The sequence below is a fragment of the Euphorbia lathyris genome, chromosome 9 (assembly GCF_963576675.1).
Source record: "Euphorbia lathyris chromosome 9, ddEupLath1.1, whole genome shotgun sequence".
Classification (NCBI taxonomy): domain Eukaryota; kingdom Viridiplantae; phylum Streptophyta; class Magnoliopsida; order Malpighiales; family Euphorbiaceae; genus Euphorbia; species Euphorbia lathyris.
In genome coordinates this window covers 56,257,665-56,284,204 of record NC_088918.1, presented here as the reverse complement: position 1 = coordinate 56,284,204, position 26,540 = coordinate 56,257,665, and the positions used below count along the sequence as shown (strand labels likewise).

The 26,540-nt window shown below is 35.4% G+C and overlaps 1 protein-coding gene and 1 long non-coding RNA gene across 2 annotated transcripts; both read right to left on the bottom strand.

Moving 5' to 3' along the window:
* Positions 1-1,272: 1,272 nt before the first annotated feature.
* Positions 1,273-4,561, bottom strand: LOC136205827 (uncharacterized). Its single transcript, XR_010676095.1, has 2 exons — positions 3,555-4,561; positions 1,273-3,472 (listed from the first exon to the last, which is right to left on the bottom strand). It is a non-coding gene; the product is annotated as an uncharacterized lncRNA (long non-coding RNA).
* An 8,287-nt stretch (positions 4,562-12,848) lies between these two features.
* Positions 12,849-18,123, bottom strand: LOC136206582 (oligopeptide transporter 1-like). The gene is made up of 7 exons (XM_065997691.1): positions 17,764-18,123; positions 16,725-17,170; positions 16,534-16,631; positions 15,060-15,632; positions 14,718-14,976; positions 14,449-14,631; positions 12,849-13,606 (listed from the first exon to the last, which is right to left on the bottom strand). Exons 1-7 carry the CDS (start codon positions 17,831-17,833, stop codon positions 12,983-12,985), a joined length of 2,253 nt encoding a protein of 750 aa, XP_065853763.1. The 5' UTR covers positions 17,834-18,123; the 3' UTR covers positions 12,849-12,982.
* Positions 18,124-26,540: the final 8,417 nt, after the last annotated feature.

The following is a 26,540-nucleotide window of genomic DNA, read 5'->3' as shown; positions in this document are numbered from 1 at the left end:
AGTTCGAGCAGCTACTGCGGATGCCATTATGAAAGCAATGAGTGCTACCAAAACAACAGCTGAAAGATTCTTCATCCTCTATATATTTTGTTTGTTTGTTTGTGTAATAGATAGTAATGCAAGTTAAGAAGAATAAGGAAACGAAGGAAGATATTTATATACATGCAGAGAGGAGGAACAAGGAAAGTGAATGAGAAACTTGTTATAACTTATAATAATGGAAGATGAAGGAGAAAGGGCGTGTTGCTGTTTCAACAAAGCGAGGGAGTCAACTTATTTTTACATGAACAAGGATTTGGTCAACTAATTTGTCCCCATGGAGTTTGAATTGCATAATCAACCTCTACATTATCATTAATTAATCAGATCCCCACTCAAGTTTCTTTTTACTCTTCTACTACCAGGTCGTTTCTAAATTGTTTGAAATATTCTACAACTACATCTTCTCCGGATATAAATATAATATAATATAATAGAAAATAAAGATAAAATTTGATTCCAAACAAGATCAATATTCTACTTGTTTGAAGTTTGACCAAATATACTAAATTAGTAAGACCATTTTCATCCTCTTGTTAATGTGATTATTAGAGGTGGCAAAAAAAAAAAAAAAAAACCGATCAAACCGGTAACCGAACCGAAAACCGATAATTCAAACCGGAAAAAATGGTTAACCAAACCGGTGGTTTTTTTAATGGTTAAAAAAATATATAGATATCGGTTTCAGTTTCGGGTTAGAGTTTCAAAAACGGCGGTTAACGGTTAACCGAACCGTTTATTAAATATAAATTAAAAAAAATTAATATATAATTATATAACATAGATTATAAGATTAAAAAAAAAAAAATTTAACATAGATTATGATTCGGAATATGAACACGGTCCACTAGGTCCAAGACAAGCAAGGTCCTCTAAGCCCATCACATTCACTATAAATACCCCTATAAGGGAAAGGTATACTCTCTTCCTCTCTCGACACTCTACTTTATCTCTATACTTATGTACTCCTACTAACTTTAGCATCGGAGTGTACGCCGGGGACCTCCCCCGACGCAGGTCCGGCGACCAGAGCGGCATCAACCTCGCTTCATATATCCAGTCGACTATGAAGATCCAAGGTCCTCATTATTTGGTGCGGTGAACATGGACTACAAGCGACCTTTGGATTTTTCTGAAAAATCTAGATGCTACCCTTCAAGCTCGAATGTCAAAAATCAGGTTTTGGATCCTTCTCCGTATGAGTTTTACTAGCATACTCATCACAAATCCAACTTTACTAATTCCTGTATAATGGGAACACATCGATGGTGTCATTTTATAATTTCTACAAAAATATGCACATGTTTCCATTCTTTTATAAGATGAGCAACCTAGAATCTATCAACATTGAGATCTGGATGTCAAGATTGATCTACATCCGCTAGATCTATCGAAATCCCTCCGAAGTCGATCCGAATCATTGGCCTACGCTAGATGGTCAGCACCCTCTGAATATGCCAAGTCAGTGAGATCGATTACTACCCTCGGACATGTAGAAGAAAATCCGCATTTGCAGGTGTCTGAAGCCCGAGCTTCAGGGGCCATCTTAGGCATCGCCAATTGCTTCTGGTAAACCACCAATTGCTTCTCTACATAGCATCGGTAAACCATCTTGGCAGCAGTGGGCCACCTTAGCATCGACGAGCTGCATCCCGAGCTGCTTTCCGACTAGCACCACTATCAGACCCTTATTTTCGTCGACAGCACCTTGAACATCTTTGACAATGATCCATCGCTTAGTCACATCCATTTTATTCAAGCCCGTCCGACAGTTTGACCACCGGGGTGTGTTCGCATAGAACTTCTCCTTCCGAAGCCTTAGATATCTGTTCGCGTAAATCTATCCGTATAAAGCAGAGCAAAATCGGGCATCCAAAGGACATGATAAAGCAGTACACTTAAAAGGGCTTAAAGCATATAAAAGCCAGTAAAAGAGGTACCCAAATTTAACTTTTCTTTTCTACTATAATACAATCCATATGCTACTCTGGGATGGGCTCGGTTGACACGTGTTTGAGTGGTGGGAAATTTGGGACACATGTCTTCCCATGACCAAACTATACAAATCATTAAAAATTACCTACAACTTTCAAGGAAACAAGCACTAATATATCATCTATGATTGGCTTTACCATGTGTGAGTTTTACATGACCAAGGACAACACATGTTTGCACTTAAAAAGAAAAACAATTTTATGACTTATCATTTTGGCAATCCCTACAAAGAGCATGCTATTTGTCTAACAAATACAGAGACATGTCATTGATTCCATGACAAAATTGATTCCATGACAACACACATTCATACTCTCAACAATTTTCGTATGAGCAGATTACTATCCCTCTACAAGTTAAGCAATTTAAACTAGAAATAAACCAACAATAATTGTTCTAGAGTCATGCATATCAACTCAGTTCCATACTTTTCTTCTTCGGCCATGTTTTGTGTCTTTCCTGTGTAACATCTGCAGCTATTCCGAAAATGACTGCCGCACTCGGGTTAGAACCATGCTTGTGCACCTTGCAAAGTAGAAATATCATAGAAGCGATTGTAAAGGCAGAGCTTTCGGATCCCTGCCCCCCGACATGACAGAGTCGGTGTGCACTCACCAATTCCCTACCTCAAGGCTTGTTGCATTCTATCCATCCTCTCTGAATATCTATACTCCGGGCATAACGAAGTTAAGATGCGCTTATCAAAGCCTCACCTCCTGACCTGGTGAAGTCGATCCGTACTATTTGGATTCATCAAAGTCGAACAATTCAACGTATCGTCAACTCAATCAATCCCAGTCACCTTAGAAAGAATGAAGGGCCATGTCATATACGATGGTTGCCACCCAGCTCTGCGATCAAATTTCAAAACCGCCTGCTGTGTACCTGGACGGGTGTACCCACTCATAGTCCGGGATCATCCACTCAGTTCTCCGATCATATTCAGACTCCGTCATAACCAACTTTCCAATTGCAGGATACCACTTTAGAGTTCTTAATCAAATTCTATGGCATTCCACATGCCTCATCACAAAGACAACGACAATCACAAAACAAGTCGATATCATACGACTACAACACATTAGAAATTCAATTTTTCAGTTCCAGTAACATATTTGACGCATCAGGGATCTTAAAAAGTGCCATCACTCCAAATGGAGCCCAAGGCAACACTTTCAAATCAACATATTCAATCTCAGCAACAAGTATCCTCCAGATCCATAGAAATTGATTCGCATCCTTCGGATCAATTGAAGTCCATCGGCACCGTCTGGATGTCGACATTCATCCCGCACTACTCGGGTAAGTAGTCGGCCATCCCCATATTTCATGCAAAAGCTCCTCTTCATCTCACAGGCCTCATCGCATTTCAAGAGGAGCATCGCTAAGACCAATAGCAAGGCACCTGTCATCAAATCGAAGGTAGCACCAGTAGACTCTTGCAACTCAAACATAACCCCGTTAGCATCCGAATGAGAAACCTACAGATAGGGACAAAATTAAACCCATGAGTTTCTTACCAGTACATCGAGGTCACGGTTCACCTCATCCAGTTTTCAAGGATATTCGAACTCTCAAGTCCTTCCTCTCGAAGTCGAAGTCCCCTATTCCAGACAAATTCCCAAAATCGGAAGCCTCCCCCAGAGTCATTTTCGAATTTGGAAGCTTTCCTCTTAAAGTCGGCAGTTTACTGTTCACACCGGACACCCTTCTGTTCGGAAACGCAACATCGAACATCCTCCGAACGGTTCAAGAAGCTCAACATCAGCACCCTTCGATCGGAAAGCTCAACTTTAAGCCCCTCTCATGTTCGGACTCCGGTTTGATAAACTCTAAAGCTTCTCGGCAGTACCCAGAAGTCACCGATCATCTCAAGGCGCCAACTGTAACCAGGCTTCGATATCAGTGGCCCTCCTATGGGAATCAAACTCCACGAATTTCTCAAAATCGAAGTCCCTTTCATGATCGAAAGCTTTCCGAGCTCGCACGGTCGAAACTCCTGTTTAAATCGAAGCCTGATCGAAGCCCCTCCGAAGTCTCTTCTCTCCGAACTCATCTTCGAGCAGCTCCTGTTCGAATCAAAGAAGCTGCTATCTCATCTTCGAGCAACTCCTGTTCGAATCAAAGAAGCTGCTTCTCGCCGATCTCATCTTCGAGCAGCTCCTGTTCGAATCAAAGAAGTCGCTTCTCTCCGATCTCATCTTCGAGCAGCTCATGTTCGAATCGAAGAAGTCGCTTCTCTCCGAACTCATCTTGCGAGCAGCTCCCGTTCAAGTCGGAAACCTCTTCCGGACTCCTCTTTCGAAGTTAGTAACCTTCATCTTAACGATTGGAGCTTTGCCATCGAAGTCAAATGTCGAGCAGATACGTCGAGCAGTTCCTGTTTAAATTGGAGCCTCCTCCGACATCACTTTCTTAGTCAGAAGCCTTTCCCCCGTCGACAGCTCCTGTTCAAATTGAAACCTGAGTTGCTTGCGAAGTCGAGGACCTTCTCTCTATGTTGAGGCCTTACCCAATCAGCACAATCTCCTTATAATACAGGTTATCTGCGGACGCGTATATTCAGACTCACTTATTTATCGAAGGCCGTCTCCGGACGTGTACATGTTTATTTACTTGTCGAAGGCCGTCTCCGGACGTGTACATGTTTATCTACTTGTCGAAAGCCATCTCTAGACGTGTATATTTATCTACTTGTCGAAGGCCGTCTCCGGACGTGTATATTTATCTACTTGTCGAAGGCCGTCTCCAGACGTGTATATATTCATTTATTCTCGAAGATCATCTCCAGACGTGTATTTATTTCATTTATTCTCCAAGACCGTCTCCGGACGTATATATATTCATCTACTCCTCGAAGACCGTCCCAAGCGACGCCACAATTATTCACAAATCGTCCCAAGTGACGCAACCATTATCCATAAGCCGTCCTAAGCGACGCAATTATTATCCATAAGCCGTCCCAAGCGACGCAATTATTATTCATAAGCCGTCTAATTGATGCAATTATATTCGTAAGCCGTCTTAATTGACGCATTATATTCGTAAGCCATCTCAATTGACGCAATTATTTTTGTAAGCCGTCTTAATTGACGCATTATATTCGTAAGCCGTCTCAATTGACGCAATTAGTTTCATAAGCCGTCTCAATTGACGCATTATATTCGTAAGTCGTCTCAATTGACGCAATTATTTTCGTAAGCCGTCTGAATTGACGCCATTATATTCATAAACCGTCTCAATTGCCGCCATTATCTTCGTAAGCCGTCTTAATTGACGCAATTATATTCATAAGCCGTCTCAATTGACGCAATTAGTTTCATAAGCCGTCTCAATTGACGCATTATATTCGTAAGCCGTCTCAATTGACGCAATTATTTTCGTAAGCCGTCAGAATTGACGCAATTAGTTTTCATAAGCCGTCTCATTCAACGCAACCATGCTCACAAGTCGTCCCAAGCGACGCAAATATATTATCCATTTATTTCTCGGAGACCGTCATTCGACGCGTAAATTACCATTTATATCTCAAAGACCCTCATTCAACGCGTAAATTATCATTTATTTATCGAAGACCGTCACTCGACGTGTATATAGTCATTTAATTCTCGAAGGTCGTCCCTCGACGGGTACATATTCACATATCTGTCGAAGACCGTCTCTGGACGTGTATATACTATTTATTTCTCGAAGACCGCCATTCGACGCGTAAATTGTCATTTATTTATCGAAGATCGTCATTCGACGTCTATATACCATTTATTTCTCGAAGACCGTCCCTCGACGTGTATACATTCATCCATTATTATTCATAAAGTCGTCCTAATCGGCACCATTATTATTCACAAGCAGCCCCAAGCAACACAATTACGTTCATTACTACTCCTAGAATGTTGTGAACCTCGCATAAATACTCGAAAGACACTTGAAGGGGGGGACTACTTGATTCGGAATATGAACACGGCCCACTAGGCCCAAGCCAATCAAGCCCAAGATAAGCAAGGTCCTCTAAGCCCATCACATTCACTATAAATACCCCTATAAGGGGAAGGTATACTCTCTTCCTCTCTCGACACTCTACTTTATCTCTATACTTATGTACTCCTACTAACTTTAGCATCGGAGTGTACACCGGGGGCCTCCCCCGACGCAGGTCCGGCGACCGGAGCGGCATCAACCTCGCTTCATATATCCAGTCGACTATGAAGATCCAAGGTCCTCATTAGATTATAACATATATTAATATATATAACATAGATTATACTTGAATGTAAACTTGATCGATTAATGTTGTAATAAGTACTTTGACGAAATATTATTTACATTTCTTTATGTTTTAAATGTAAACTTGATGGATTATTTTTTAGTTAGGTACTTATGTTTGAATTCTGAACCTTTATATGAATTCGTTTCATTTGAATTTTTGAAATTATGTGTATTTTAATATTGTTAAAAATTTAGGTTTGGGTAAAAATTATGGTTAACCGTTGATTTTTGGTTAACTGGTGAGAATTGGTTAAAAACCGTTAACCGAAAAACCTAACCAAAATTAATGGTTAACCGGTTGTATGGTTAACCAATTGATATGGACCAGTTTCGGTTTGGATGGTTAAAAAACTGTTGATAACGGTTCGGTTAATTTTTTTACCTAATGGACCGGTTAACCGAACCGTGCCCACCCCTAGTGATTACAAACCAATTGCTGATGTTTATATGTTATTTTTTTTAAGTATATTTAATTGAAGAGAGAGTTTGCAAGCTTGCTTAATTAGAAATATATGAGAGAGAAAATGTCATAGCTATACAACAACAATAAAACTCTAGTCCTGAAATGAGTTGGGGTCGGCTAACATGAACTATCATATAAAATCGTGAATCAAGTCGTGTCAGCGACATAAATTCTCTTCATCCACTCTGTCATATCCACTACCATATTTTCCTCAATCCCCAATAAACTCATATCACTTTCGATCACCCTCTTCCAAGTTTGCATAGGTCTTCCCCTACTTCTCACCATTGCATCCCTTTGCCACTCATTAGTCCTCCTAACCAGCGCATCAAACACTCTTCGTCTTACATGGCCAAACCACCTTAGTCGATTTTCCCTCATTTTATTCTCAATAGATGTAACCCCTATTTTTGTCCTAATTATTTCATTACTCACCCGATCCTTTCTCGTATGACCACACATCCATCTCAACATATGCATCTCTGCCACCGACATCTTATGAATGTGACAGTGTTTCACTCCCCAACACTCCATACTATATAACAATGCAGGTCTAATTGCTGTGTGGTAGAATTTTCCTTCAATCTATTAGGCATGTTGGGGTCACAAAGGAAACCTTTAGCACTCTTCCACTTCGACCAACCAGATTTAATCCTATGAGCAACATCTCTGTCCACTTCTCCGTCTGTTTGAATAATAGACCCTAAATACCGGAAGCAGTCCGAGCCCTGGATAACTCTCCCATCCAGCGTGATTGTCTCTGCCTCTCTACTCCTATCGCCGCTAAACTTACACGCCAAATATTTTCGTCTTACTTCGGCTCAGCTTAAAGCCTCTACATTCCAAAGTTTGTCTCCATAGTTCCAACTTTCTCTCTACGTCTTCTTTCGTCTCATCCACCAACACAATATCATCTGCAAACAACATGCACCATGGTATACCACTTGAAGTGAACTTGTTAATTCATCCATAACGATGGAAAAAAGAAATGAGCTAAGTGCAGAACCTTGATGCACTCCAATGGTACGTACACTCATGCACGCTCCCTCATACATGTCTTTTATGATGTCAATATATTTCCCTCGAAATGTCTTTCCTTATTAAGGCCTATCAAAGTACTTCCCTTAGTTACTTATCATATACATTCTCTAAGTCAATGAAAACCATATGCAAGTCTTTCTTCTTATTTCGATAGTGCTCTATTAATTGTCTCATTAGATGAATGGCCTCCTTAGTTGATCTTCCCGACATAAAACCAAACTGGTTTTTCGAGATCTTCATCGTCCTCCTTAGTCTTTGTTCGATCACTCGCTCCCAAAGTTTCATAGTGTGACTCATTAATTTGATTCCTCGATAGTTAGCATAATCTTAGACATCGTCTTTGTTCTTATACAAAGGGATCATGATACTTTTCCTCCATTCTGATGGCATCTTATTGTTTCTCCAAATCTTGTTGAAGAACGTCATCAACCATTCGATTCATCTCTCTCCCAAACATCTCCAAATCTCAATAGGGATGCCATCAGGTCCTATTGCTTTCTTCAATCTCATCTTATTTAATGTCATTTTGACTTCACCCTTTTGAATTCTCTGCATGCAGTCACGATTTATCATATCGTGGGGGATACTTATATCTCCAACATTTTGTCCGCGATCTCCATTAAATAAGTCATCAAAATAAGACCTCCATCGTTCCTTGATATCCTTATCACTAACTAGGACTTTTTGGTCCACATCCTTCACACATTTAACTTTTCTGAGATCTCACGTCTTCCTATCTCTCATCCGAGCAATTCTATATATGTCTCTTTCCTCTTCCTTCGTATCCACTCTTGTACACATATCCTGATTCACCTTTGCTATAGCATCTCGTATGGCCTTCTTTGCTTCCCTTCTAGCATCTTTTTACTTTTCGTAGTTCCCATCACTCCTGCATTTCTCCAATAGTTTATAGGATTCTCGCTTACTCTTTATTACTTGCCGTACTTCTTCTGTCCACCAAGATGTGTCCTTACCCGGTGGCATGCTACCTTTAGATTATATATAAAAAAATAAATTATGAAAATTAATAAAAAACTAAAAGAAACATAACATTCCATTAATGAAAACAAATAAAAAGAATTATGGGATAAGGTTGATCTAATGTTCCCAAACAAGTTCAATTTTACTCTTATACACCTGAAGTTTGAACTGAATGATTTAACAGTTATTCGACTATCACATCAGATCTTCTAAACAAGTTTGTCGATAAAATAAAGCAGTTATGTGTATTTTGACGCGTTGTTTATACCTGTTTTAATAAAATAGTAAGCATTTTATGCAGTTTTTTTGTTATTAACTTGTATCTAATATACTAAAATATTGTCATTTCGACATATTATTTGTAACTGTGTCAGTAACAGAATAAATATTTTAGACATAATTTGAAAGGTTCGGTGTGATAATTAAATACTAGTATAATAGTCTGTTTAAATTTTATGTTAGATATGGATAAAATTGATCTTGCTTGACAACGTTATGCATCATTTCATACATTAATTGTAAATTTGCACTTCATTGTTCCCTGACGAGTGAGAAAAGTGCAGATTTAGAAAGGAAATTTAGGAAAGAGAGAGAAGGGAGAAAGAGTAGGAAAAAGTTATATTCTCATTGATAATCGGCTAAGCCAAAATCTCATCCTCTAAATAGAATGATGTTTGAGGCATTTATAAGGTACAAATATGAGTCATCATAACTATCATAATAAACTCACTAGAATCCAAATTAGAATAACTATTTTCCTATGGATTACCAATAGCTCAAAAGGACATAGTGTTGGGGTATGCCTTAGTCCCGAGATGTTATATTTAATGACATCGTTAACTGTAAGGAAATAATTTGTTAAGTCATATGTACTTATGCAAGATGATTGACAAAGTATCCAAGATTAGTGATCTGCACACATTTGATGGATTGAGGACCTGGTTAAGTGAAGCGGTGTGGCAATTTTGCTTCATTGGCTAGCCTAGCATCCACAAAACTATGTGTGATAACATTATCAATAAGTATAATTATAGATTTCCTATTAAGAGTATATTTGAGTTTCATGGTAGTGTCAGTTAATCCCCCACCCATAGCATTTATAAACACGAGGATTTGCTTTTCCTTAGTTGCATTCTCCTTTGTATCAGCTACTTATGTTTCCAAGTGGTGTTGGTCATTCTCCATTTCCTCCAGCTGCTCTTATGTAGTGATAGCAATAAGCTTCTTGCATTGGTCTCCAAGGTGATAGCTATCCCCACGCTTCCAAAATGCCATGGGATTCTTTTATGATTGATGAACTGAGAGATAGGCTTGTTCTCAGTAGTTTTAGGGAAAGGGTTTGATGGAGGGTTTGGTTTGGTGGGGTGAGAGCTAGTAGCTTCCAGGGTTTACTGATAAGACGGAATCTGAAGTGAGGTTTAGGTTTAATGGCTTATAGGATCTCCTTTAAGCGATTTTCCAAAAGTTTGGCATGTTTAATAGTTGTGTAAATCTCCTTGTGATCATGAGTTCTTACTGTGGCTTTCAGCTTAGGTTTGAGTCTTGCTACAAATCTCTTGGTGAAAAGGACTTTGTCAACTCAAAGTGTTCCTTCTCCATCTTCGGTTTGATTTCTTCAAATATGTCATAGTAAGCTGCTACATAAAAGCTCTGTCTCAGTTGGATCAACTGCTCTACTACTTCTGTGATTTCAGTCTCCTGAAATCTCTTTTCAACTTGTGTCAGAAATCGCTCCCAAGAGATTCCTGGATGAGTAGGAATCCAGTTCTTGAACCAACATTCTGATCTTCCTTACATATATAGCCCAACCAATTTGACTTTCTTCTCCTCCATTACTTCAAATAGTTGAAAGTATTTGGAGCACTTGTTAATCTAGTTCTCTTCTTCACTTCCATTAAAGGATGGGAATTCACCTTTAGGCAATACATTGTTAAAGTAAGGGCTCTTATGGTTATGTGTCTCTCCTCCTTGGAGAATGCTAGGACCACTGCCCAGGATTCCCCTATCAGGGTTAAAGGCGGATACAATTTTTTGAGTGAAAATGGATTGAGAATCAAGTTTGGTTTGGATGAGTTTGGCTAGTGATGTGATGGATATATGTACTAATTCCTGCATCGATTGAGTCTTTTCTAAGTTGATTTTGTTCCACTAGAATGGAATCTAGTCTCATTTGTTGAGCAACTTGCACATCTAAGAAATGATTTTGCATTTTCTCCAATTTTTCTGTTGTGGCTTTTGAAATCGCAAGCTCTTTAAGTTGTTTTTAGTGTATTTTCTTCTTTGTTGCTCTAGATCACTCATGTGGTGGTTGGAGGAAAGAATAACTCTGATACTAATGTCAAGATTGTACTCTAACGAGTAAGGGAAGTGTAGATTTAGAAAGGAAATTTAGGAAAGAGAGAAAGAGTAGGAAAAATTCCTATTCTCATTGATAATCGACTGCTCAAATCTCATCTTCTAAATAGAGTGATGATTGAGGCGGTTACAAGTTACAACTATGAATCATCGTAGCTGTCACAACAACTTCACTAGAATCCAAATTACGCTAACTATTTTCTTAAGGATTACCGATAATCCAAACGTCTACAATCCACCTCATAACTAAGGATAAAACTACCATCTAACAATGAATAAAAACGAACGAAATAAATAGTAAAGACTGATAAAATAACACATAACATTCTGAAATGGAAAATATCTATTTTAGTCCATTTTCTTCCTCTAATATGTGGCATTTCCTAAAAACATTATGGACAAATTTAAACTTTATCCCAAAAATTATAATAAAATTCAATATTAAAAATTAACAAAAAGAAAATATTACATCAATCTTCACTTTATTCTTCTAGTAGCGATTCCAAATCTCTTCAACTAAATCAATTTGTAGTTGTTGATCAATTGACCTATTACGAATTCGTACATGATTTCCGAACATATTTCTCATAGCTAGGTATAAGATTATTTGTATTATATTTTTCAATTTGGTAGTTTATCTTTGTATATTATTAAGGGTAAATTCCAAAAAAAAACCAATGTGTTTTCACTTATTGACAAAAAATGATCTATACTTTTTCTTTTGACAAAATGGAGATTGTGTTTAAGACCGTTAACCAAAACGCGGAAAAACAGCTAACCCTGTCAATTGGGCTGACGTGGCAGAGGGTATTTTTGTCCAAATTTTTTTTCTTGGATAAATTCCAAAAAAAACCCATGTGGTTTCACTTATTGACAAAAAAGGATCTGTGCTTTTTTTTTTTTGACAAAATGGAGATTGTGTTTAAGACCGTTAACCAAAACGCAGAAAAACAGCTAACCCCGTCAACTGGGCTGACATGGCAGAGGGTATTTTTGTCCATTTTTTTTCTTTCATATAAAAGGCCTCCCTTCAACTTGAACCTGAGTCTGGATACCTTGCACATCCTCTGAACCTTCTTCCGATGTTCTTCTTCGTCCATGTCGTTCGTATTGGAGTTCTGAAGCCACAAAAACATTTAACTTCATGCCCTTGATCCACGGAGTGCTTGAAGTTATATGAATTAGAGCTTGAACTCATGATCTTGGTTTGTAATCAAGTAGAATGAATGATTTTAAGGATTTGAGTTCTAGGGTTTTCTAATCTATGAAGAAATTGGGGGAAAACCCCAAATTGAATTGATGATTGATTGTTGATGGGAAGAGAGGCCTTTTATATGAAAGAAAAAAAAAATGGATAAAAATACTCTCTGCCACGTCAGCCCAGTTGACGGGGTTAGCTATTTTTCCGCATTTTGGTTAACGGTCTTAAACACAATCTTCATTTTGTCAAAAGAAAAAGCACATCCTTTTTTGTCAATAAGTGAAACCACATGGGTTTTTTTTTTGGAATTTATCAAAAAAAAAAAAATTGGACAAAAATACCATCTGCCACGTCAGCCCAATTGACAGGGTTAACTGTTTTTCCGCGTTTTGGTTAACGATCTTAAACACAATCTCGATTTTGTCAAAAGAAAAAGTACAGATATTTTTTTTTTTTTATCAATAAGTGAAACCACATCGATTTTTTTTTTTTTTTTTTAAATTTACCCTATTATTAATTACTATATATTATAAAAATATATCAATATTATACAATTGCAATTGTGTTGAGTTTGGATTCATTCATATAGATTTATGTAAATACAAGATTACTTGCATAAAAAAAACATGAAAATATGAAAATCATTGAAGAAGAGGACACCCATCAGCTACAACACCAGGAGCAGTAGGACAAGAAGCAAGAGGACAATGATCATCCAAATCCAAACCCCACCATTCAGGTCCAAGTATATTCTGATACTGTAACGCAAAATAGCATAGAATCGCCATAAATGCAACTCCTGCATCTAACCCTGCCGATAATATATAATTATGCCTTACCCACCATTTCCTGTATCTATGATAAACCACAAAGTTGAAGAATAGTGCTACTGCAAACCAACTTATATAATTCACTGATCTTGCCGGAGGCATTGCACCTGTGCCGCTTAATATCACCGGAATGTTGATCAGCTTTATCCACTTCTTTTCCGGGAATATGCGAGAAAATATCCAGACTACAAACGGTGCTAGAAATCCGATAAGGAAGAAATAGTTCATCTTAGAATATAAACCGAGGCTGCCGAACATTCTTAATGGGCCAACTACTCCCCAAATTACAGATGCGTTGTAGAAAACTCGATCTCCGGGACAAGTCCAGGGACTTCCGTGAGGTAACTTTTTCCGATCGCAGATGTTTTCGACTGAATGTAGGAGCCACCATGCTGTTCCGAAGTAGGTTGTTGATGCTATTACTGTGCCCACCAACTGTTTGTTTTATATCCATTTGGGAGTAAGGTCAATTTGCTCTAAAGTTTATTTCAATTCGACTGGAAATGAATTTTGGGTACTTCAAAATAGATGTATTTAGGGTTCGGGTTCAGATCAGGTCTAACAGACTTTTTTTTTTCAAAAAAAATCTTAGCCCATGTCATTTTAGCTCGTTATTTTAGACATGTGCAGGCTAGGTTCAAGCTTAAAATTAAACTTTAAATCCAGTCTAAATAAATTTATCAAAAAATTATATATTAGCACATGTAAAATCGAAAAATTTTAGGAAATTAATATACCCGACCAATCAATTAATATTACATGTATAATTTTTTTTCTTTACACCAATCATTCCTTATATAGTAGTGGGAAAAAAAAATATTGGTTCAGTGTATTACTTCCGAAATACTGTGAATTTCTCATATAAAATCATATATTTATGCGTAATTTTTGGAACTAATTTGATTGAAAATACCAAATAGTTCCTAAGAGAATATAAATTTTTGGAAATTAAAACATTTTTTGGTGTTTTGCAATAACACTTGAACAATGAAAAAAAAATGGGTGATTATTGTTTTCAAAAAAGTAACAAGAAATAGAATAGAGTTTGAAAAAGTTTAGAAAAATGTTCTGTTCTTTTTAAATGGATAAAATATTTTTCTCAGTTTTTTCATATACGTTGACTGACCTAAAAAATTTCTTATTTTTCTAAATAAATAAACAAAAAAAATTCTGCATAATATTTTCCGGTAAATAAACGGGACCTAAATATTGAGATACAGTTCATTTTTAAACAAATTAGTTTGGGGCCAAATTGAAAATTGACGGCAATAACTAACCTGAACGACGAACATGGACTTGGGTGGAATTTTCATATAATGACCCAACTTGAAGTCAGAAAGGAACATAATAGCTTGTGACATGCTAATGTAACCATATGTCTTAAATGTCACATTTGCTAGTGGTCTTCCCGGATACATGTACCCAATTATAAGCTCTGTTATAACATTCAATCCTGGTTGCTGCACATCCATTAAATATTCACACACACTTTTAGTCATTAAAACGAAAGCAATAAATAAGAATTCCTTGTTTTAATCAGAATTACCTGATTTGTAGTTGCTTGGATAACACCAATTGGAAGTGTAAAAAAGAAAGCCAAACTAATAGCTAGCAGAACACCCCAATATGGAAGCTGCAATTGCCTATTAAACCCTTCACAAGCAAGCATTGCAAATCCAATTACTATTATCAATATTGTATAAAACCACCATTGAGGCACTACTGCATAATTCTTCTTCATTATCCTTGTATGAACATCACCAAACTTATCCGAAAACGATGCTTTCGCCTGTGCCCAAATCGTCCTGCAAATCGAATTCATCATCACAATAAATTATCATCATCATGACCACCAAAACAAAAGTAGCCCCAAGGTTTTTACACATACCTTCCATGGAAAAATATGACATGAGACAATGTAGCAGCAAGAAGAGCAAAGCTGAGACCATAAGCATAAACAAAGAAAACACTTAAATGGACTTTACTGTATCCATTATATGCTTCCTCATTGAAAGAGAAGGTTGTGGAATTGAGAATATGGGTGACATTATAAGGCGATCCAGCAACATCAAACACATCCGGCGAGATAATAGGGAAACGTTTGGCTTCGTATGAATTTGTCCAGTAAGTTATAGGGAGGATGATGTAAAGGATAATTATGTAACCAAACAACAAGTTGACCACTGCAAAACCAGGTGTGGCTAATGGAGATGGTAAGAAGCTTGATATGGTTGACCAATCTAAGGCGAATGAGCCGATTCCGAGTCCGGAAAGACCGGAACCGATTTGTTGGGCAGTGATTGAGTCTTTCCATATCCAACATACAAAGGAGAGGGCTGTGATTGACTGGAAAAGATAGTTTGGGATGATGTAGTATGCGAAACTTGATGTGAGGACTACTAGGAAGAATTGTAGCCTTGTTAATCCTCCCTTTGGCCTTTTCTCGTCATCGTGCAAGGCTCTGCAGATTAAAAAAAGCATAAGACTTAGCAGTAGAAAAAGTTGAGGATTAAGGGTCAATTTGTTTAAGAAATTCTAATATGTTTCAGATTACTTAATAAGAGATTACATGTTGGTAGTGATGGTGAGGAATCACTGCCTGGTTCAAGATCAGTTTAGTTGTGGAGGACTCATGAGATAATATATTAACAGTGGTTTTGACATGTCAGTGCTTCAGATCAATTGGTCTTAAACTACTCAAAAAATGACATGTAAGTAATGGTACATATGGTTCAGGATCAGTTAATATTGAACTACTCAAAAGATAACGTGTAAGTAATAATATTAATGTGTCACCATCTGAATGGTTTAAGATCAGTTGGTACTAAACTACTCAAAAGATGACATGTTAACAGTAATACTGATGTGTCACTACCTGAATGGTTCAGAATTCGAACTACTCAAAAAATGACATGTCAGTACCTAAATGAAAACGGATTGCTCATCCGGAATTTTAAAAATTCATAATTTGGTTCTCAAGGCTATTGTCTCGAGATAAAGAAAAAAGATTAATTGACCTATAAGTTTGACCTACGCATGACAACTATTTTAATTTTTTTGTCATATAGACTTGATATATGAATAAATAAGGAATTAATGTTTTTCTTATTTATTTACATATTAAAACTATATAAAAAAAATAAAAATAAAACAATTATTGAATAATTGTTTACATGTCACAAGTAAAAAAAAATTATGTCTTGCAGCAAGAATTAACATATGAAACTTTTCACTCAAATGTCACCAATGAAAATTAATGGACATAATTACAAAGATTTTAGATACAAATAGGGCTTTATGAGAAATTGAAAGGCGAAATTAAGAGTAAGGTGTTGATAATAGTGTAAGGAAATAATTGATACCGAAAGAGCGAAACCTGAACCAGATTAGCAGGCCACCACATGTATGGTGAATCTACTAGAAACTTTCTGAATACTCCTGCCCATCCATATCCAAGCATCTACATACACCATTTTTAAACAACATTAACAATTTCCTACCTAATATACCCTTTAATTACCCTTTAATTACAGAGCAGACGAGACAGACATACCTGGGTAGTTTGTGTTAAGAGCAAAGCTGCAATTGGATTAATCTTCCTGTGATAGAATGCTATAATAATTGCAATTATGTTTACAGCATAAACAGAATTAGACCCTGAATTAGCAAATATGGTGATGAGAACATGCTCTTTCAAATTGAAAGGCCCTGGATTCAACGAGAATGACCATTTGGTCCCGGGTACTCGAACCACTTTATCTGGTAAAGATGCTGCCATGAATTTTCCGATTGGAAGCACAGCGATCTGAGCTGCAACTGATGATATGTAAAGAGGATTCTGACGGAAAACGAAGAACTGATTGGCAAATGCCAGAAGAGTACAAGAAATAATCCCTAAAAACCATGTTCGGAAAGTCAAGCATGGTAATTCTGGATCGTCTGTGATTGGAACTGTTAGCCTTACTTGCTCTATCGGCGAATCGTTCTCCTCTTCTCCATCTGCATATGCATTCACTTCATTTACTCAATCATTTGCTTTCTTTGGAAATCAATTACTCTAAATTTAGGGACGTATTGTATCTAGATTTCAAAGAATTTTAAAAACTTTAAAAAGTACAGAGGTATTTAATAAAGATTTAATTTTTTTTTTACTGTAATATCTGATTTTTCAAACAAGCTCATCGTAAATTAATATTTGTAATTATATGGATAATATATTAGATAATTTGATAAAAAAAATTATTAACTTATGATATTTTCAAATTTTCTTATTGGAACGTTAAGATTAAATTTTGATATTTTTTAAATTAGAATTAAACACCACTGCTAAATTCAGACTTAATCCCTCCCTTTATATCATTTTTCAAAATTTGTCTTTATATCTTTAAGATTTCCTTGGCTTTCCCTTTTTTTTTTCTCCAATTTCAATAAAAAATTTCGCTCAATGGACAGTTGAATTTTTTGGGTTATTGAATGTAAGAAAATGTTATTGAACGTGATTGAATAAGAACAACAAGTTATTAAATGCAATTGGACTATGTTGAAAAAGTGTTTTAATAAATGGATAATTGTAGAAAAGTAGTGTTGCATACCTTGTTCAAACTTCTTGGAATCTTTGGATGGATGAATCTCATCAACATCAACAGTTTCACCATCCACCATTTTCCTGAATATTTTTCAGGTGAGGTTAAACTGATGTTTGAAGAATCTAGCTAGCGAGGAATTTTAGTATATGCTAGGATATTAATTGTGATGAAGTTAGTGGGTGAGAATGGGTATTTATTTAATATTTGTTTGTATTGATAGTCAAATCCAAAGGAGTGAGTTAGGAATGATCCTTTGGAAGCTCAAAAGGGGTTTGGCGGGAACATCATACGGCTATGGTGATGTGATGTCAAACACCATTAACAGAGGTAAAGATGAGCTGTTCATTGTAGCATTCCTTAGATACGTAATGTTTTTGTTTGGTAATGCTTGGAGTTGGAAAGTTCGTCCATATCTTTTGGCTTTTATACTGAACATGGACCATTCTTGTATCTATTCGGAATAGGGCGAACTTCTTATCCTGGTCCAATCCTATCCTCAACCTTGGCCATTACCCATTCATTTCCAAGGCCATACACTTTTAGCTTGCTTCGACGGGTTGATCCAAAAACAAAATTTACAGGGGTTGGAAAAAGATGAGGGTTAAAGTGAGAGGGACCGGTGGTCCGGGGATCAAAGCAAGAGAAAGGCCGATCGGCTCGCACAAATTTTTTTTAGCACATATCTTGAAGGCTCTCTTAGGTTTTTTTTAAGTATAGATAGATATCTTAGTTCACTCTATATAAATAGGTTTAATAGGCACCCAGCCTCCTAAACTTGTAACTTTTTTTCACATGGCCCCCTCAACTTAAGGGACAACCTCTCAACCCCCTCAACTCTCCAAAAACATCACATACAACCCCTTACACCCCTATGTTCGGTCAAAATATTGACCCGTGTAGAAAACGTGCTTGACTGTTGACCACACCAATGTCACGTGTCACTTTTTTTATTAAAATTTTCCATTCTGACATAAGAATTCTGATCGAAATCCATCTCTGGTAGTTGCTCGCCAAACACAAATGGGCTTACTCGCCGAGCAGGGGTCTCAATGGAAAAATTTAATAAAAAATGACACATGGCATTGGTGTGGTCAGCAGTCAAGCGCGTTTTCTACACGGGTCAATATTTTGACCGAACATAGAGGCATAAGAGGTTGTATATGATGTTTTTGGGGAGTTGAGGGGGTTGAGAGGTTGTCCCCTAAGTTGAGGGGGTCAGGTGAAAAAAAGTTACAAGTTTAGAGGGTTGGGTGCCTATTAAGCCATATAAATACTATAAACGATTGATTCTCACTAATTTGAGGAGTAACTAAAAGATGGTTAGTTTTGATTTTTAACTCTTTCTCCTCAAATTTTAACTTAATAGCCAATTTAAGAGGCCGCTGATTTTTAACTCTCAGCTTCTATTAAGGAACCAATGTCCTAATAAGAAGATATAATGTGCGCCGCCTTTTAGGAACTAATGTCCTTATGATCGTCATTTGCAAAAAACAAAATCACAATAAAAAACGATTTTGTTCATCATCACTAAGGTGGCATCTAAGCGAAGCCCAAACGACTAAAAATCGTCTAGGAGCAAAAAACGCATAGAGGGACTAATTGAAGAAAATTGGAACAGATTCCTGATTTCGAACGCCTATTCGGAGCCCAAACGACTAAAAATCGCATAGAAGGATTAATTGGAGAAAATCGGGCGGATTCCGATTTTGAGTACCTAGTCGGAGCCCAAACAACTAAAAATCGCCTAAAGAGATTAATTGGAGAAAATCAGGGCGGATTCCAATTTTGAGCACCTAGGTAGAGTCCAAACGACTAAAAATCTCCTAGGGGCCAAAAAGATGTCTAGAGGAACTAATTGAAGAAAATCGGAGTGGATTCCCGATGTCGAGGGTTTAGGTGGTCCAAGTGGCCTAGGCAGAACCCAGACAACTAAAATCGCGTAGAAACACTACTCGAAGAAAATTGAGACGTATTCCCGATTTCGAGCACCTAGACGACCTTGGTTTTGAACGGTAGGTAGGAGTCAATGACAGTGGGTTGAAGTGCGGGTTAAGAAAAAAGAAAAATGAATTGGTAGGGCTGAAGAAACATTGTGAAATATCAAAGTAAATTCAGTATTCCCAAGATTGGAGGGTTCGACTTCATTGTTGAATGCCAAAAGGGTGACCGAAATTAAAGGTGTTATCACGACCTGGTGTAAAAATAATAGGGTTTAGACCGGTCTTTAATACCATATTATAAATTAGGAATAATATTTCTTTATTAATAATACTGAATGCACGAGTATAAATTAAGAGTTGCAACTGTCTTTTATTTCTCGTTTAGGGAACAGAGCGGCACATTTGGTAGCTAGGCAATCATGTTCCAATGCTAGCGATTTTTTATCAACCGTGATACCGGATTGGTTATCAAACGTTATTATTGAGGATGCCAATCCGAATTATATATGAAATTCTTTTTTCAGATTCAAAAAAAATTCTTTCTTCAGGTTAAAAAAAAAAAGTTGCAATACTATTAAGACTATACAAATAAGTAACTCGTCCTAAAAAACACACCAAATGATTTTTTGTTTTTTTTTTTAATAAACACACCAAATGATTTAAACATTATTTTCAGCTAAAAATTAAATATATTAAACTTATATTCATAATCACCCTCTGATATTCATTATCATCGATAAATACATAGCCATGTTATTTCTATTCTCTTTACCTAAATATCGCATACTTTTTATTAAACAAGAATGTTGAAATTTAAAAAATATTATTGCATATTAGGATAAAGGCTATGTTTACTTTGCTTTTTACAAAGTAAGTCTTACTTTGTGTGTTTCATCCTTGGATTAATTTTATACCTCATCATACAATGGTGAAAACACACCAAGTAATGGTACTTTGCCAAAAACAAAATAACCATAAAAGGCAACTACATATTAGTACTTCTTTTATGAGATTATCAAAATTGGAAGATGCGAAGATAAGAAAAAGAAGTTTCTCATAGTGTTTTTTTTTTTTTTTTTTTGTCCCAAGGGCAATTATTCTGAAAAGCTGAATCAAGGATTACTTTTTTTCAAAAAGAATAATAAGGGAAGTGCTTGGAAGTTTCTTATTTAAATGGACAAATAGATGTTATTGAAAAAGAAACATTATCATTTACCACTCTCGACTCCCACAACTATTTGTTTTCGTATGAATATGAAACTAATCCAACCAACTGTACTTAAGAAGAAAAAGAAATGGATTGATAGCATCAATGTCTTCTTAATTGTGTCCCTTATTTTCTTATCTAATCTTCTTAATTGCCAATTTAAATTGATTAGAAGAGTCTGAGCAAGAAATACCATATGGATCGGAGCTCAGTTCACAACGTAGTCTGAATTAGACCCGGATATGGGCCGGCGAGCCTGTCTGGCCAAGGCCCATTTAGCCGGGCTTGGACACATGAAATTGGTGTCAGGCCCGGCCCAAGCACAAGCCCATACAAACTCGTCCGAAATTAGGCGGGCTTGGACTATATGAATTTTCCATCGGTCAGGTCCGGCCCGATATATATATATTATAATTTATAAATATATTTTTTTATGAAATGATATATATACTAACCTTACCACCAATAGACAATAAGTTTATTAGAATTTTTCCAAACTTATTAAGTATTATGTTGTGTGTACTATTTTTTTATTAAGAAAAGTTGTGACATTTTAATTGTATTTTTTTAATACACAGATGGGCTTGGACGGACGGGTTTGGGATTCATATTTTAGGCCCGAGTCCAACCCGAGCCTGAGCATGACTCAATTTATTGTAAGCTGGGATGGGCTTGGACTCGTCAGGTTTTATTAAAAGTCTGATAGGCCCGGCCCCAGCCCGGGTCATGCCCAGATCTAGTCTGGATATGTGGAAAGAGATTTCAGGTTCGATTTTCACTAAATACATCCAAATAAAGTAGAAAGGTGGAAAACTTTAACTGTGACTAAAATCCGATCAAAATTATCTTAATAGGGTGCATATAAGTTAACAAATAAATTATATATCGCATATCTTTTTTTAGATGAATATTAAAATTATTTATAAAATGTGACCGTAAATTAAAAGGTGCATTAAATTTATAGTTCCTGAACTTTAAAATTAGATATGAAAATTCATGAATTTTGAGGTTGATATAAAAGTCTTTTATAAAAGTAAACGACTTCAAAATAATTATTGACGATGTGAAAATAGAAAATTTGAAGAATCAAGATTATTTACAACCACAATTTCTATGGAATCATGTTTACGATATTTTTCAAATTACCATTTTAGGAGTCTTCTTTATCTAAACATCCACTTTCTCATCTCTAACTAAATAATATTCAAATGATATTGAAATTAAAATTTTCAAGAATTGGAGTTTCTTAGGCCTTTGTTTAAATAGAGTGTAATTAAAGTAAAGATAATATAAAGTGGAGTAGGTGAGGTGTATGACATAACTTGTTGTGTTTGGATGGAAAATAAAGTAAGTAATGGTTTAATAATATAATTATATATAAAATTACTCTTATATACTTTCATTTGTATAAATAAAATAAAAGATAAAGGGTAATTTTGGAAGAAAAATATAGGTTCCATGATTCCCTTCCAATTTGTAGTGTAAGGAAAAGGAAAATTACCTAAAATTCAGTATCACATACTCTCACTTACTATGCTCTTTAATTATTTCTCAAAATAAACAAGTTTATCTAATTATATTTAGATCCACCTACTTTCAAATATCATCGTTCAAACAATTAGAATGATAAAAGGTTAAGAAGAAAATTTAAAGCTAACGAATTTTTGTGTCGGATTTTGAAATTTAAGAGTTGTAAGGAAAACATAAAAATAAAATTAAGAGACTATGGATGTATTTATGCTAAACTTAAATATCAAAAATTCAATGTATAAAAAGAAATGGCAAAAAACAGAGAAAATCTGTTGTTCTTAATTTGGTGTCTCCTTCTATGTCCATCTTGAGGGTGCCGCATATTTTCTCCGGCGAAAAACAACCTGATAAAATAATATAAAACTTTGGAAAGATATGAAGCTTTGATTGTGCAGTTCATCATTATATTTGAATTATTATGATCAACACGGTTAAAACTGAACACAATAAACAATTGCAAAAGGTGGAAATGTATTCATCTTTAGAAAGCAAAGTAGCTGACACTTTAAATAGCCTTCAAAAACAGAAAAGCCTAAGAAACAGTTAACGTTTCTCTTAAACAGAGATAACGTGATTACAGGGTAAATTTAGATTTAAAATGGGTGTTGTTAAACCCAGCCCCAAATTCCCACCCCTAGTCCCGTGAAAGGACGAAAATACCCTTTCATGGGTTTTGGGGAGGAAAAAGCTATTTTTTTTGCTCTCCCGACACGCGGGCGTGTGCCTATCACGCCTCACCTTGTGGTCGGGCGTGATAGCCCCATGCCTCACCGTGTGGTCGGGCGTGATCGCTACACGCCCGACCACACGGTGAGACGTGGGGCTATCACGCCCGACCACAAGGTGAGGCGTGATAGGCACACACCCGCTTGTCGGGAGAGCAAAAAAAAATAGCTAGTCCGCTATTGAATTAAATCCGTAAATACCTGTTACGTAAAAAAAATTAGTCCGCTGTTGAATTAAACCCGTAAAAAAATTAGTCCGCTATTGAATTTAACCCGTAAATACCTGAATTAACAAAATAAAAATTTAACTAAAATTAACAAAATAAAGATTTAGTTAAACTAAATTAAACAAAATAAAATTTACAACATAAAAATTTAATTAAACTAAATTAAACAAACTAAAAATTAGTCTTTTCATGGGGCTAGGGTGGGAATTCATGGCTGGGTTTAGTAATCCACTTTAAAATACAACTGACTCTAGGAAATGGTAACCACCACGAAGTCTACTTCAAACTCACGTACTCAACAAACACATGGCTGAATTTTAATTAGTTTAGACAATGATTTATTCACTTTCCAAATATATAGCTTAGGAATATCAAAACAAATTTAGATGGTTATATATGATATAAATGAAACAAAAAGATTTAATACATTATTTGCCTTCTGAACTTCTCCGAAAAATTTAATTAGCATCTAAACTTTTAAAGTTTTCGATAGTTCCCTCAACTTGCATAAAACGTCCAGTTAGCCCTCTAAATGTGCGTAAAATGTAGTCAATTAATCACTCGGTTGCAAAAAAAATTAAGTTGCATGTGAAAGATGTGTAGCGCCTTAAAATGTTATTACGTAAATTCACATATTAAAAATGAAGTTGTTACTTGCTCAACTGTAAAACTCCTTCTCTAATAAATTAAAAATGATTGTTTTACTTTTTTTTAATACATTTGCAATACATCTTCTGCATTTAACTTACGTTTTTGCAATTGAGTGATTAATTGATATATTTCACGCAAGTTTAGAGGACCAACTGGACATTTTATGTAAGATAAGGGAGGCTATTGGAACATTTTAAAAGTTCAATGGGTCAATCAAGCTTTTTAGACATGTTTAAAGGACCAATAATGTATTAAACCAAATAAAAATGATAATCATGTTAAGTGGATTGTCTTTGAAAATCATGCTATCTAACCCTAGTACGTATGTTATTAGCAATTTTCAAATTTTATTTGTTCTTTGAAATAAAGAAAAATTGTATTTATGCAAACCCAAAACAAAAGAAAAAGAAAAAATCCTCCACAAAATAATGAGATATATGTATAAAAACAACACAATGTAATTAAAAACAAAGTAAAATGACGTTAATTGCAAAGTTTAAGACAAGGCAAAAAGTTTCAAACACTTGACAAATGTTTCAAAACTATTTTAGACGATTATATTGTTCATTTTACAGATTTGTGAAATTGCTATTCATAACTTGTTTTTTCTTTAAAATAATAAAAACGGCGATGTATGCAACCTAAAAGAAAAGGAAATGGGAAATGCGTCATAAAATAACGTAATACATGTAAAAACAAGACAAGAAATGTTTTATCGTAGCTTCAGAATAGTTTCAAATGGACAAATCCTACACAGAAATAACAGAATACTTATAAAATAAAATAAAACTTGTTTGACAAAAAAAAAACATTTTTCGAGTTTGAAATAGTAGATAAAAGAAAAAGTTTCGCAATAATCATAGGATAAAAAAACTCACTTAGAGTATCTTCAATAGAGGTTGCTTTAACCTTTGTTTGGGAGGGGATTAATAGAAGTAAATGGGAGTAATGGAAGGTTAAATATTAAGTTAATCTTATTTGGCAGTTGTTTTTTTAGTTTAAATGAAGATTAACGAGGTTAAATGTTTACTTCCTCTAACCTCCAAATTGGGGGTTAATGGGAGTAACGTAAAGTTTTTTAAATTTTTTTATCTTTGCAGGGTAAATTTAACTTTCCTTCTCCTCCATATTTAAACTCTCAAACGAAGTTAAACATTTAACATCATTTACATTCTAATAAACCCTCAAACAATGTTAATTTTTGACTTTCTTTTCCATCACTTCCCTTCCTTTTCCATTACCTCTTTAACTCTCACATCCGTTAACCTCCAAACTCCCAAACAAATGCTTAAAGAGTGCCAAAACTTAACACATCATACTAAAATATACTACCACCATTCCATATTACATGTCTTTTTAGAGACTCTTTTTTGTTTCATTATACATGTCATTTTATATGATCAGTACACGTTAAGTCATATTTTTTCCTGCTATAAAACGTGACTTTATAAAAATTAATTAGAATAATGAACTTATTATAGAATAAATAAATAAATATTGGAATCAATAAATAAGGGGTAACAATATCTTTTCCCTAATATCCTTAATTTCTATATAACTCTTTAAAACGACATGTAATATGAAACGGAATGAGTAGTATTTTATTAATTTAATCATCCATATCATTTTGACAACTTTTATTAAAAAATACTCCAATAGTAAGTAATGTTAAATGTTACCACAATGACGCCACAAATTATCACTTTATACATAATTTATTTTAATTATAATTCATCAAAAAATGCACCAATAATAATTAAATAAACCACATTGGGTTGAGAGCTTACCTATGACTGTAGAGGTCATGGGTTTGAAGCACATTAAGATTGGGAGGGTTAGGGGGTTTCCTTTCTCTATAATGTAATTTTCCTTTTAAAAAAATAATTAAATAAACCACTTTTTTATATTAAAAAAAGTTTAGCAACCTTGGAGCAAGGTTGCCAAAAAAATTGGCAACCTTCTTTGGCATCCACCATCAATTGAAAGTTGGTATTCTTTTAAACACCATCTATTGGAGATGCTCTAATGTGAAGAAGGCATCTGGCACTCGTTTTTTGTATTTTAAGATATAAAAACGAAAAATGATATTTTGAATAGAATAATGATAGAACGGTTACTATTCCTTGTTTGATGATTTTTTACTATTTGCTGATTAATTATTAATGTTTGATAAAACTATATTAATCTTTTGTGATAATATATAAAATGACTAATATGTCATGTATACTAAAAGAGTTCAGGGACTAAATGAGTAATTGACCTTGCTATTTAAGTTAGTTACTTATTTGTATGTGTTTTCTTATTTCTGCATTACTAGCACTAAGTGGACATTTTAATTTCCTAAAGCCTATCTTAGAAAATAGATTCTCTAAGTTGTTAGCTATTTTATTTAGTAGTGAGTTTGTTAATATAGTTGTACCTGTTGCTAACAACTATTTGTTTTTACTTGCCTATTTAGAGTCGGAGTGTGGTATTGTTTCCTCTTGTAGAATTTTAATGAAAT

Coding starts and splice junctions, on each gene's coding strand:
- LOC136206582 (XM_065997691.1), bottom strand. CDS start 17,833: ATGGTGGATGGTGAAACTGTTGATGTTGATGAGATTCATCCATCCAAA. Junction 17,171..17,763: donor TTCCAAGAAGTTTGAACAAG/GTATGCAACACT, acceptor ATGCATATGCAG/ATGGAGAAGAGGAGAACGAT. Junction 16,632..16,724: donor TCTTAACACAAACTACCCAG/GTATGTCTGTCT, acceptor TGGTGTATGTAG/ATGCTTGGATATGGATGGGC.